Source organism: Larimichthys crocea, chromosome XI (assembly GCF_000972845.2).
Source record: "Larimichthys crocea isolate SSNF chromosome XI, L_crocea_2.0, whole genome shotgun sequence".
In the NCBI taxonomy this organism is placed as follows: Eukaryota; Metazoa; Chordata; class Actinopteri; family Sciaenidae; genus Larimichthys; species Larimichthys crocea.
This window is the reverse complement of record NC_040021.1, coordinates 9,451,560-9,465,439: the sequence shown is the minus strand read 5'-3', so window position 1 is coordinate 9,465,439 and position 13,880 is coordinate 9,451,560. Positions and strand designations below refer to the sequence as shown.

Genomic DNA, 13,880 nt, shown 5'->3' with positions numbered 1-13,880 from the left:
TTTGAGATGTGATTTTGGTAAAAAAAAAAAAAAAAAGGTAAAAAATTACAAAAATGTACTTTTCGTTTTTTGAAATTCTTTAGTGTATTGTAGGTTTTTCACTCATACGTCCTTTATAAGCACATTACAGCAGTATTTGTTTGTGCTTTGAGCACCTGCCCCTTCAAAGGTCTCTGCACAGCCCTGGGTACCACCTTAAGATAATATTAGGCTTTCTAAGTACTACCATTATGACAGAAAGTGTTGGCCCTTTTCAGCTAGAGACAGTTTACACAGGAGCCAGGTTTATTCTCAATAAAAAGATTATTTATTCTTAACTGTTGCTGAATTCTGAAAGGAGGCTGTTGAAGAATATAGTGGAAGCATGTTACTTCTCTTCCTGATATTTCACATATGAAGCCACCACTGCAGTGTTTCTGAAGCACTTACAGTATTTTGCCTCCACTGATTATCTTGCCATCACATTTTAGCTCTTACCGAATCATGGATGTATGTGTGTGCTAAGTGCACATATGTGACTACGTAGCAGGCTGATACTGACACAAAATATTACAGGAAATGCTCACCTCATTTTTGATCAAAATGTTGTTGTATTTTGATAGAATGTTGTTTAAATGAACTTATTTCATTTTTAACAAATATTAAAGATTTCTTCCACGTACCACAAGATAGGGCTCAATAGGCTACTCAATAGGCGGCCCCGAGGCCGCATCCACCCCGCCGGCTCCCTATTTGTGGCCCCCAAACGGTTATTTCTTCACTATGGGTTTTGGTTGGGTCAGCACGTGTACGTATCGCATACTGACACTTTGCCAGCTGTAGGAGCCTAGATTGCACGCGTGTTTCAAGTTCTCTGCTAAAAGAAAGGTGGATAGTGAAAATCTGCAATTCAAAGAAGAATGGACTAAAAATGTTGCATTCATTCTCTTTCCAACCAGCACAAGACCCATGTGCTTAATATGCCAGGAGACTATAGCTGTGATGAATATTTCCAATTTGAAAGGGCATTATGAGACAAAGCATAGGAATTCTGAAGAGACATCTCTTCAAAATTCAGAGGTAAGAACAACAAAAATAAATGCACTGAAATCGTCATATCAAAAATCTTTGTAGCCCTTTAAGATTTGTATTACCCCTGGTCTACACCTTCCACCTGTCAGTATAACACAATACTCAACAACACAAACACCATAGGGCATAATTGGAAATGAATAATTACACATTTTCACACAATTACACACAATTCTAAGTTAGAAAAGTATTAACAGTGTTTTGAGTCCACATCAGTGAACTTTAGTTAGTAGGTCTGATGTGTGGTGCCTGGTAATTTGGGCAGAGTGGGACCTCTTCCCTCCAAACTACACCATCCAAAACAGGACCTCGTTATTTTTAGACCATATCATACAGCGACTCTTTGAGCTACAATATAAGCTATAATAACCCAGGCGCACCATACTAAACAGCTGAAGACTACTATTTCTTTATGCTGGGGACAATGTTATTCAGATTCGGTGTCATTCTCACTCCGGAGTCCTCGGACCTGGACGTCTTTGTCTCGGGTTCGCGTCCGGAAATGGGCCATTGGGACCCGAACGGAGCGGTTCAGATGAAAGCGTCGCAGAAGCTGCTGTCACCCCGTGAGCCGTGTCTGTGGATCGGCGACGTGCAGCTGGCGGAGCCGGTCAAAGACACACTGTGGTTCAAGTTCGTCAAAAGACTCGGAGGCACTTATATCTGGGAAGGTATACATGAGAATTATACAATAATATGTGTTATGTGGCTTTTGAGTCGTCGCATATATTTAATGTTTTTCCCATCGAAGGTAACGTCTCAGGCAAAATAAACAAACACCTCCGCCGCCATGTCTGGTGGATATTGTGTAATGTATACTTAATGCCACATGATGGCGGTAAAATGACACGTACTGCTCACCTGGCTCATGAAATTCAGCTCACCTGTATAATATGTATATATATATATGATATATATATATTATATAATAATATATATATATATAATATATAATATATATAATATATGATATATACTATTACAGGAAGGATAAGGATCAACTTTCATAGATTATAGATTCAGGGCCCACAATTCAAATGATTTCAAGTATTTATTTGTTTATTTTTACAAAATTTGGGCTTCCAGCTCAAAAAACCCACGAAAACAGAAATTAAAAAAATTAGAATACTGTGAAGAAATCAGCCCAAATTTTGCAGGGCATTAATGTTTTTAACTGGGTTTCACACACTAATCATCTACTAAACTCAAAGCACCTGACAGACTTGACAACTGGCCAGAAGACCATCATTGATACCCTCCATAGGATGGGTAAGCCACAAAAGTTCATAGCTAAGGAGGCTGGCTGTTCACAGAGTGCTGTGTCCAAGCATATCAATGGAAAGTCTAGTGGAAGGGCAAAATGTGTCAGGAAAAGATGCACCAGCATAAGAGATGACTGTGGACTTCAGCAGATTATAAAACAGACAAGATTCAAGAATCTGGCAGAGATCCAGAAAGAGTGAAATGAGGCGGGAGTCACAGCTTCAAAAACCACCACATTCAGACACATCCGGGAGATGGGCTACAACTGTCAGGTTCCTCGGGTCAAGCCACTTCTGAGCCTGAGCCAACGCAGGAAGCGACCTGGCCCCTGCCCCATACCGCCAGAAGCACCAAAACCTGGTTTAATCCCATGCCATCACAGTGCTTGACTGGCCAGTCAACTCGCCAGACCTAAACCCCATTAAGAATCTATGAAGTATTATCAAGAGGAAAATGAGGGCTACCAGACCCAAAAACAAAGAAGAGCTGACAGCAAGCATCAAGGAAATCTGGGCTTCCATAACTCCCACGCAATGCCACAGGCTGATTGCCTCAAGGCCACGGTGCATCGAGGCAGTGATTAAGCCAAAGGGATTCCCAACCAAGTATTGAACATTGACGTATCGTTTAGAAAGTACCATATTTTGACTGATTTGATGTGATCCTAATTTCTTTCTTTCTTTCAGCAAAAACTGAGAAGTAAATGGTGATTTCTTCACAGTATTCTAGTTTTTTGAATTTGAAGTTTGAGTCTTTCATTCAAATCAGCTTAGCAGTACTATCTGCAAAATATCAAATAATATCAAATATTATTATTATATGTTCATAAAACATGTAAGCAGCATTTTAATGTTGTAGCTGTTTGAGAGTTCATTTGAATTACTTCCTATACTGTTGGGTTGTTTATAACAATGCTTTATATTTTATTACTGATCATGATTTCTATTTAAGTAAATAAATAAGTTACTAGTGACTGCACCTGTCAGGTGAATGTAGCTGGATAAAAAGTACAATATTTCCCTCTGAATCTTTGTGGAGTTTTGAGTATTTTTAAGTTTTAAGTAGTAGAAAGAAAATCACAAGTACCTCAGAAGTAAATGTACTTGTTTATCTCGAAGAAGAGACATGCTTTCTCCGTCTGTATTTGTTATTTACATCTGATGGCTACACTGTTTTCAGCACCTGCTTGTATATGTTTAACCCCGCAAACTCTGTTTTCTTTGTCACACCAGGTAGCGGTCCGAGCCACGACAGATGCTGTTCATATGATGACAGGAACATGGTGGATGGGGTGTACTGCCACCCAATTGGTCACTGGATAGAGGAAACAGGACACACCGATGAGATGAAACACACCACAAGCTTTTACTTCAGTGTGGCAGGTCAGAAGGCCATACATTTCTCCAGGTAATACACTACAATAAAATCAATTTTCATGATGTTGTAAGTAAATATTGCAAGTATTTCATGAGGCAAGTAAAACCTCACGTTTTTGACTAAAAGGTAAATTTAGAGGTTAGAGGTAAAAAAACATTTGTGCATTTCTTAGTAAAGGCTGTCTTTTTTTTTAATATTATTTGACTGTTTTCAAATATCCTGTCTGGTTCTGGTTTAATGAAGCACTTTCTGTGTATTTCATCTCTTACATTTCTACCCCCTTTATGCTTTTGCAAGGATTCAACAAACCATAACTAACTTGTTAAAGAGATTTAAAGGTGTTGGTAGGTGGATTTTGTTACTTGGGAAATGAGTCAGGCTATAGCTGTTTCTTCCCCTGTGTCTTTATAAGACACAGCTAAACTAATTAACTAAACTAACTTCATATTTACTGTAGACATGAGATAGTAAGTAAGCAAATAAAACATCTCCACAATGCTGTAGTATTTCTTTGAGGGTTTTCTGTTGTGACTTTTAGTCATCTGGACATTCATATCTTCTTTACCTAGTCTCTGCAGTTTAGAATTAAAAAAAAATCTAAGCCTGACAACTGGCAAGGTACTTTTGTTACAGTCTGAGATGAGTAACTCTTCCCCCTGCAATGAAATGTGAAGCTAGTTTAAAGTTTCCTGCCTTTGTGATGTATAATCCAATGTGTGTACTGTATCACATTTAATAATACAAAAAATTAATGAGGTCTCCTGGGGCCAGTGAATTTCCATGCTGAAATGTGATTGTTCCTTGAGCGACACCGAGGATCACATCAGCTCCTCTTCTCCTATCTTCGGTACAGTTTTCAAACATAGCCAGTCTTCTTTAGTAAGGCTCATGTATTTATCTCCATTCTTGATGCAAGTTTGAATTCTGCTTTGTCCTGATATGAAATCTGTCAGAGAAAATTCTTCAACAGTACTTCAATGTCCTGCAAAGAGAGGAGGGCAGTCATGTCCCACTGCCCTTTCTTGATTAAAGTTGTAAGACCTTCCTCTCTTACAGGGCAGACAAAAGCCTCATCACCTTCTTATGCCTGCTCACTCCTTTGTTTTTTAACCTTGCTCTCACCCATTTAGTTATAATTGCTGTCTGTCACTTAAAAGTAGACCACTGGCAGTTTTATTTTCACCTCTCCAACCTTGTTGGCAAGCTCAGTGGAAAGGAGAAGGCATCAGTCAGAATGCACTTTTATTTTCAAGGCTACTCATACAGTAAGTGACTGATAGTTACTGCATCAATGGAAACACTCTTTCATTGTCCAGTTTGCTTTTGTTTTAAATTTCTGTCCTATTCACAAGTCTACTAGAAAGAAAGTTGTCAGCTCATAACATCCCAATGATAGATGTTTCATTTTTTATCAGAATGGTAAATTAATCTGTCAAAGAAAATGCTAAAAGTCACACATTTGCATTCACGCTGTTGTACAGTAATTAACACTTTTGCAGTGTTTCTAGAATTGATACAACACGTAATGTTTGTAAGTTTTGAGAATCCAGCACTACTTTTTCGGTCTGAAGTAACCAAAAGGGTCTCGTGACGTGTGTGTACTTTGCCTTTTTCCTCTTTTTGAATGTTTCCACAAATGTACAATTGGGAAAGCCAACACGTGTTGAATCTTGAATCTCTTCAAACTGAATCTTTTACTACAATTTTTAGCCACACCAGAAGCGTGGCTATAGGTATGGCAATGTCTGCTGAGCAGTCAGTCAATCAGTCAGTCTACCATTTTGGTCCAGCCTTAAATAGTATAACTGTTACATGGATAGCTATCAAATTTTGCACAAACTTTCACTGTTCCCAAAGGAAGAATCCAGCTGACTTTGGTGATCCCCAGCTACCATGAGAATGACATTTGTAGTTTTTTAGTGAAATTTATTGCCCACTATTGGGTGGACTGTCATGCACTTTAGTACATGTGAATGTGAAGGATGAATGTCTATCTTTCGTCATTCACATACACCAGGTAAAAAAAACAACAAAAAACAAAACAGTCCACCACCTTGTTTGATGTTTTTTTCACAATTACACCACCTTGCCTCACAGAATATAAACACACATCTGCGATATAAGGATTAGTAGCATTGACATACAGGCTCAGAGGGCTACATATAATTAGTTTAAAGCCAGGGGATAGCTGTGACAAAAACAATTCTAATAGACGATTTGGAGGATGCACACGCAACAACTAGCATACACTTAATCAGCCTACCCATGCATGCCTTCCTTTTGTAAGGCACGCACTCAAGTGCCATGGTATACCAGGCGTAGCCGAAATTAGCCAGGGACCCCTGAGGCAGTGAGCACATAACTTGCATAAGAATGAGCAGTCTTGGCTTCTGCCATCAGGTTTTAATTTGTGTCCGAAGACCTTACAAGGCTTATGTCAAGGACCTGTGTTCTGTAGGAAGCACTGTGCCCTTGTATCTCGCCTATTAATAGCTTTTTAAATTAGTCTCTCAGACCGTGCATCCATGTAGCCCCAAGTATCATACACACTCACCTCTGCAGCAACTCATTATATGATTCAAAGGGACTTTAACTCACTGTCTAGTAGGTGCCTCGTCTCTCATGCTCATATTCAGAAGAGAGGAGGCCTAAGGGTTATAGAGCCATTTTTGTAATGAGCTTTTATTACCGTTGAACTGAAAAAGTGTGGTATTTCAACACATTGAAATGTTTGTCTTTCAGTTACGAGTCAATTTGTGAAATCAATTTGGAAGAACTAAACACTAGAGACAAACAGACAACCTTTTTAAAAAACATACATGCTGTGTATTCCTTCATTGTGCAGTTAAGTGACACAGTTTATGAAAAGAACTAAATGAAAACAATGTAAATTAAGAAAACCATCCACTAGAGTCTTCCAATATTTCTCATACATTCATTTTATTGTAACAGATTGAAATAGACTGTCAAATTTCTAGTCATACATCAACTTGCACAGCTCAATTTTTCTGTTTTATATGGTCCACTTGTTACATATTGATACTGCCTGAGAGTAAGAAAAATCAGGCATATAATTCTTCTGTGACAAAAACAAACAAACAGTTGATTCACTGACAACAAAGCCATTTTGTAGGGATTTCTATGTGACTTTCACTACAGTGCCACTCTGGGACATCAGAGTAACAATGTCCTTCTTTCCTTTATGTGTCACCCTCACTGGTTGTTGACTTTATGCATACTAAAGAGCACTAAATGGAGTCTGCCTGAGACCATAGTGGTCAGGAAGAAAATTAGAGGGACAAGAGGTCAATAAAACATCACTGCTGACGGAGAGAGGGGGAAGGCAGGACAAAGAGAGAGATTAAACCTTTTGCTTATTAGTGACCTGTTAAGGTCAGTTTTCCTCTGAACAGTCTGTAAGACATTTTCTACTTCATTTTCTTTACTGTTATCCTAAAGTCCAGTTGTAATCCATCTTCACATTCCTTTATTCTGTATCTCCACTTTGCAGCCTTTGTACCTATCCAAAGACTGCTCTTTAAATCCATTCAGGTCCTGTGTAATATGATAATATTCACCTGGACCACCATTGCATGAACCTCAAAAATTTCGCATGTGCAGCATAAAATAATGACATTAACATACAAATAAATGATCAATGCATTCCTGTGTATTGTCCTCAGGGTGCTGCCACGTGTTTGGCTGGGCAGCTGCCCTCGACAGGTGGAACATGTGACTATAAAGATGAAATATGAATTGGGCATTACTGCAGTGATGAACTTCCAGACGGAGTGGGATGTGGTGAACAACTCCAGTGGATGCAGGCGCAACAATTTGGAAGCCATGACCCAAGAGACCATGATGCACTTGTATAAAGACTACGGCTTGGTGTATGTCTGGATACCTACGCCTGACATGAGCACTGAGGGTATGATTAGTTTTGTGGCGATAGAAGAATATATTCAGTAATAGTATTTCATTTAGTCAGAGTGAAAGGACAGCCACAAAAACAGTGTTGTGTACAAGTGTATATACAGTACAGGCAGGTGTGTAAGTAATTTGGCTGAAAAGCTCTAAATCAACTCACTATGCCAACCTTCACCACGCTGTGTTTTCCACCTTAGAAAGCTAATTGAAGGTTTTATTACAATATTTCAAAGCAAGGATAAAGGCATTTTATAGAAATAGATGAATGCAAGAAATAAGCATAAAAAGGACCTGCGATTGATGAAATTACAACCATGACCATAAATCACCTTCCAAAGTTTCCTTTAACTAGAATGTTGTGAATTAATCATACAGTACAGTATCTCATGTGCCAGTCACAAACACAGTGCTATCAATGCTTCCACAGTGAATTTAAGAAAAGAAAAAATCCTTTCAAGTGCAAACTAAATTACAGAAACAGTCTTTGGTGTGATCACATTCTGAGCAAGTCCACGGAAGTGTGTTCAACGTGTACAAGGATTGTGATAAATATACACTTCAAGTATGCATAAGTATGCTTTGAGGCAAACAACATCAGACAAACCTTTAGGCTGTATTTTAGTTTCTTCCCCAGAGGTGATGCAAAGTAGTAAATATAGAAGTTAATCCATGTAGTTCACAGTTTTTTATGGGGTTAGGATATAACTACAGGATATGTCTGATCATATATTGTATTTTTCTTGTGAACTATTCCCATAGAAAGAGCAAAACCAACAACAAATTGAATCAACTAACAAGTGTTGTCTGTACATGACATATTTCTTCATTCTGACTTAATCTTACATACAGTACACCTTCCTGGTTCCACAAATACTCCCAAAATGCGTATTAATCCACATCTGAAAATAGTCCCCATCAAATGCACAATCTTATATTACTTTTGTATCAGTAATGTTTGATTAAAACTACAGTGCCTCGCTGTAATTACTGAGCCTTTTTAAAATTATAAAAGTATAAAAATATTTAATTCAGTAGGAATGTATAGGCTTGAGGCTGAGTGCTACAAACAAAGTCAGGAAGTTGAAAGGTTTTGATACACACTAACAGATTGTTGGTTTCGGTCTTTTCATGGGATTTATTGATTGTTCCTTTAAGCGTGTTGTGTGTTTTTGTCTTCTTCTGCAGGCCGGATCAGGATGCTCCCCCAGGCTGTATTTTTGCTTCATGGTCTCTTGGAGAATGGTCACACTGTCTACGTTCACTGTAATGCTGGAGTAGGCAGATCCACGGCAGCTGTGTGTGGCCTGCTCATGTACGTCCTCGGCTGGAGCCTGAGGAAGGTGCAGTACTTTGTTACATCCAGGAGGCCAGCGGTGTACATAGATGAGGAGGCTTTAGTCCAGGCTCAGGCAGATTTCCTCCAGAAGTTTGGACAACTGCGATCATCCATCTCTTACCTAGAGACATGAGATTTGAGTACCTTACTCTTAAGGTCTCAAATTTGAAGTTGAATTAACAGTTGTGAAAAGCTCAACTGGACTGGACTTTAGGTAACTAAAATGATTCCTGGCATTGTACGAAAAAACACATGCTGTGTAGTCAGCATAAAGGTGCCGGAAGGTGAAATAACCTATAGCAAGAAAATTTACTTTTTTACACTTAAATATAATGTGTGTATAATGTTTAATATTTGTAAAATGACCCACTTCAGCTTAGTGGATTTCGAAACCTGTCTCGAGTATCTGGAGAGAGTTCTGCTGGCTGCCAGCATCAATGCTGCACGCAGTTAATCCTACTGATGTGTTAGTTTTTGACTTCTCTGCCATTTAGCACATACAGTTACAAACTGTGCACTTGGAGTCAACTAAGGACACTATTAGTCGTTTTCAGTAAACCCCACACGGGTTTTTGGAAAGGACTTTTCTTTTAGCCTTTGTTTTTTTTTTTTTTTTTTTTTTGCGGGGGGTGGGGGTCCAATTAAATAGAGTTGACATTTTAGAGGCAACTTTTACCTCATGTGTTGAATAGCAAAACGAACAAATATCACTACCCTCAAGAAGGAATTTAACAAGACTAGACATATTATGCAGGAAGACATTTGTCATTTCAAGGTGAGTGGGAAGCAGGTCATGAACAATGTTTACACATTTGCTGTCCTCCAACATACCGTGCTCTACAATAAAGGATTATTTCACATTATTGCATGATTGTGTATCAGTTTGGAGAATTCCTTTCTTCATTTCAGGATGGAAAATTATCTTTCTTTCTTGCTTTTTTGCTAAGTCTTAATGCTGCATGAAAATGTAACTGTTTGCCAAAGCAGCAAATCAATTCCTAAATAACGACAATGCTTCTCCTGCTCTGTTCAGCTTCCAGACATTGAAGAATACAGCTCCGCCCCATCTCTCCCAGAGAGCTTCATAGCATTTCATCTTTATTTATTTATCTGACAGATGCTATTCCGACCCATCTCCTGAATAAGAAAAACAAAATCCCTGCCCGACCATTTTAATGCATACATAATAAGACATTATTGGAATACTGTTTGTTGTCATTTCTCAACTTCTGTCTAGATGCCCATTGAGGATATATTGCTTTTTTAACATTGTGTTTTTGTTACCTGTCTCTGATTTCAGAAAGTTGGTGGAGAGGAGGAAAGATTTTCCTCCTCAAGCACAAGTCATATACCTTCTCATTACTTTTCACTGAGTCCCTTCAGAAACAGCCCCTTATGAGTGTGTCAGCGGAGGTGGGTGGGTGGATTGAAACGTCTTGCTAGCAGAAGCAAATAATCGTGGATTTCCAAACTAAAAATATTCATAAAAACTGAACATGAAATGAGTGAAATCTTTTTCTTCTTTGTTTGAAGTACAGTGTGTACTCATTTGAGGAAAAGTGTGTCTGTGTATACAGGCATTGTATGTGTGTGGGTGGTAATTGGTAAACATGTTGCATTTATTCCACTGAGTTACCGTCAGTGATTGATGTTATAAAGTCTCTGCAGTCTGCATGGTTTCCTGGATCTGCCAGTCACCTACACCGCTTCCCCCAGATCCTTGTATTCAAATTAGACCAAGAATTATTAGCAGCATTAGCAACTGTCAAAGAGACGTCTTTTAATGGTGTAAAAGATTTATTCCGTGAGGAATATCTCTACAGTTCCATTTAATGTGCCCAGAGGATACAGTGTACCTGTGTTGTACCTGTTATTTTGGCTACCTGATGTCTCTGCCTGCCATCAGCTTATATTTATTTCCTCTGCTCCTTCTTTTACAGACACATCCATTCTGCTGATTTAAACCATCACAGACCCATTCTTTAAATTTGCTCCAGCAGTACAAATTCTCTTTTAGCCAGTAATGGATCCATCAACTGAGACAGACAGACAGATTCCCCCCTCTCCTGTAAAGTGTAAAACAGGAGGGGGGAAACTATGAAATGAAATAAACATTTAAGAGGACTAACCTTTTAAGTGTAAATCACAATGTATGGATTAAACACACTATCTAAGCAGAGGAGCTTGGTGATGATATATATGATGTATTTATATGAAAATCATTCTTACAGAATTTGAATTTATCCAGTGTCCTGTTATTTATGCTCAGGTGGTAAACTATGTGCACAATGCAATGACATAACTTGAGCAATGTAATCTTTTATTTATCTTTGACATATAACACCTGACAATATAATACATATACATACATATATACACATACATATAATACAACAGCTGAAATAGACTGACCTGAGATTAAAGATATAATTGCATCATTAAAACATCTCAGCCAGTAAAAGGATGGGTCAAGTTAGAAAATATTTTTAGATCCTTGCTCGCTGTAGCCAGAAAAAGGCAAGAATGTGGTTGGAGGGGCTGATATTAACATGGACAGACATGATATTTCATGTACAGTATGTCATTTTCTACGCAGGCTATGCCACTTCAAATGGTCTGCATCAGTGACTGTTCCGAGTATTTCATCACAGCGCCACAGCCTAATGTCAGCACAGAGATGCCAACCGAGATGAAAAGAAAATACCAGAGCTGTTTCCTGGATTTACTGCCAACTTTTCTAAATAACTACAGAATGTCTGAAATGACAAATCTCACCAGCTGTGAAGATTGTATCCCATCCTTGTTAGCAGTGGGAATAATGCCAGTCAGTGTATCAAAGATGGTAAATACCCTGGACAGCCCCCTGCATCCCTGGTAGGCTCAGGATCAGCATTTTGAAAAGCGGGCATGACTCACAGGTGCAGAATATTATAAAAGATCCATCTGAGCTGTACAGACAACCAGAAGGATCCTTTAGTCTCTAGACTGATCCACTGATTGTCACATTAGCCTGAGGCATGCCACTGCTGGAAAATAGATTCACAAGGGAAAAGACTGGATCCATGTCATCATAAAAATATGTACTCACCATCAGCCTCTGTGTTAGAAACAACTACTGTGTATGATAACTAGACATAGGTTTCCTTCTGCAGTGTTAGTTGCAGGTTGCTCCATGCTACTGCTGGAGCTGCTTGCATATAATTGAAAAAACATCATTCGTGCAGTGCAGACACATAATATTCTAGTCAAATACACATGCCTGCCAGTTCAATTATCCGTAATTCAACCACACAGTCATGTAGTGTAGTTACACTCAGACAGCAAAAGCACAAGCTGAGTGGACGCACTGTGGATTTGCAATACAATCCTGGATCCAGGAGTAAATTACACAAAAACATCTGAAAATTTGAAAGTTAATTCTGAACAGAAACAGAAGAAAATTTAAAGTGCAAAGCAGGCAACAAGTCAGATTATGTACAGTATATCACTCCACATTCAACATCAATATTTTATATTCTATGGCTATAAATATATGCCTATATGCCTCATTCCATCCAATAGTTCTGTGACAAAGGCTTCTTTCTGTAAGAAGGCAGAGACTCAGTCCACGTCTTGCCAAGGCTCATTAAACGTTCCTCTACTTATTTTGCATATCTGTAAGATGGATGAACAGGCTATTTAAAGTCAGTAAGGCACACTCACGGGAAGACATTGTTTATTTACTTTCTGTTATAATTTATTATCTAAACACAGCCAGTCAGTCTATTTCAGCTTTGGTAAGTGAATTGTGTTTTGTGGTTTCAATACGCCTTTGGCTCTATAAAACACATGATATTTTGAACATGAACTCTGACGTCCAAACCATTTCCCATTAATTTTCCATTCAGTTCTCTAAGTCTGCACTGGGGATTCATTCATCACAGAGAGGCAAAGCTTTTTCACCTGCACAGACAATCCCACGAGTCACACATACATACAGACACAAATGATTTATATTCATCACATCATTCTGAGCCCCCCTGGTCAATTTACTTAATAGATTCCAAGACCAGCCATACCATTTGCATGGCCTGAGCTGTGAGTGTGCTTAAGAAAAATCCAGCAACGAAGACATTGCTCTTGACTTTGCTCCCAGGCATAACTCCAGCTACTCTTGCAGGTACCGACTGTAGAAGGAAAATTGAGGAGATGCAGTGATACAGTACACATAGTGCCAGATTCACAGGGTTATTTCACCCTGTTTTTCAGTAGTTTGCACCAGCAGCCAGAGGACACAATGGGGGAACAATATGAACAGGAATGAGTAACATCAGACACTTGGAAATATAGTGAAAAAAAGTCAATAAATCCAGTAGGTACAGCATTGTAACATTGGTAAATAATAAATAAATCTGAGATTTCAAGTTGTACAAAGAGGCGAATTCACTAAAGAATTGCATGGCCTATGCAGCCACTAAACCTGCACGAATAAAAAACAAAAAGAAACCATGTAATCACAAAGGTGCCAAGCAAATTGCATATCAGTACTCTGTTGCTATTTGCATGTATTTAAATGAGGTAATATGCATTCATTTGGTGCAAAATTGCTCCTCTTCTATGCAAAAAGCCTCATTGCAAAAGTTAAAATTTACAAACACCAGCACTAATAGCCACACACAATTAGAGTGAAAATTATTACACCCTCAGAGAGTTGGTGGTAACTGAAGTGCATACAGCAATCATTGCAGCAGTGATTGTAGCCAGGTGAAGCAGTAACGCATCACAGTACATCATATGTACACAGATGGCAGAGAGACAGTACAGTACCTGATATTTACTATGAGGGAATGAAACTGTAAAACAACATAAAACCGACTGCTGTGAGAAACAGAGGCACTGGTTGTAAACAGTTCTGCATAGAGCAGAG

At 38.6% G+C, this 13,880-nt stretch overlaps 1 protein-coding gene across 1 annotated transcript; it reads left to right on the top strand.

Annotated features, from left to right (window-relative positions):
• Window positions 1-66: 66 nt before the first annotated feature.
• On the top strand, window positions 67-9,969 carry epm2a (EPM2A glucan phosphatase, laforin). The gene is made up of 4 exons (XM_010743258.3): window positions 67-1,742; window positions 3,567-3,741; window positions 7,395-7,639; window positions 8,824-9,969. The coding sequence occupies exons 1-4, from the start codon at window positions 1,484-1,486 to the stop codon at window positions 9,105-9,107; spliced, it is 963 nt and encodes a 320-aa protein (XP_010741560.1). The 5' UTR covers window positions 67-1,483; the 3' UTR covers window positions 9,108-9,969.
• The last annotated feature ends 3,911 nt before the right edge of the window (window positions 9,970-13,880 follow it).

Coding starts and splice junctions, on each gene's coding strand:
- epm2a (XM_010743258.3), top strand. CDS start 1,484: ATGCTGGGGACAATGTTATTCAGATTCGGTGTCATTCTCACTCCGGAG. Junction 1,743..3,566: donor AGGCACTTATATCTGGGAAG/GTATACATGAGA, acceptor TTGTCACACCAG/GTAGCGGTCCGAGCCACGAC. Junction 3,742..7,394: donor AAGGCCATACATTTCTCCAG/GTAATACACTAC, acceptor TATTGTCCTCAG/GGTGCTGCCACGTGTTTGGC.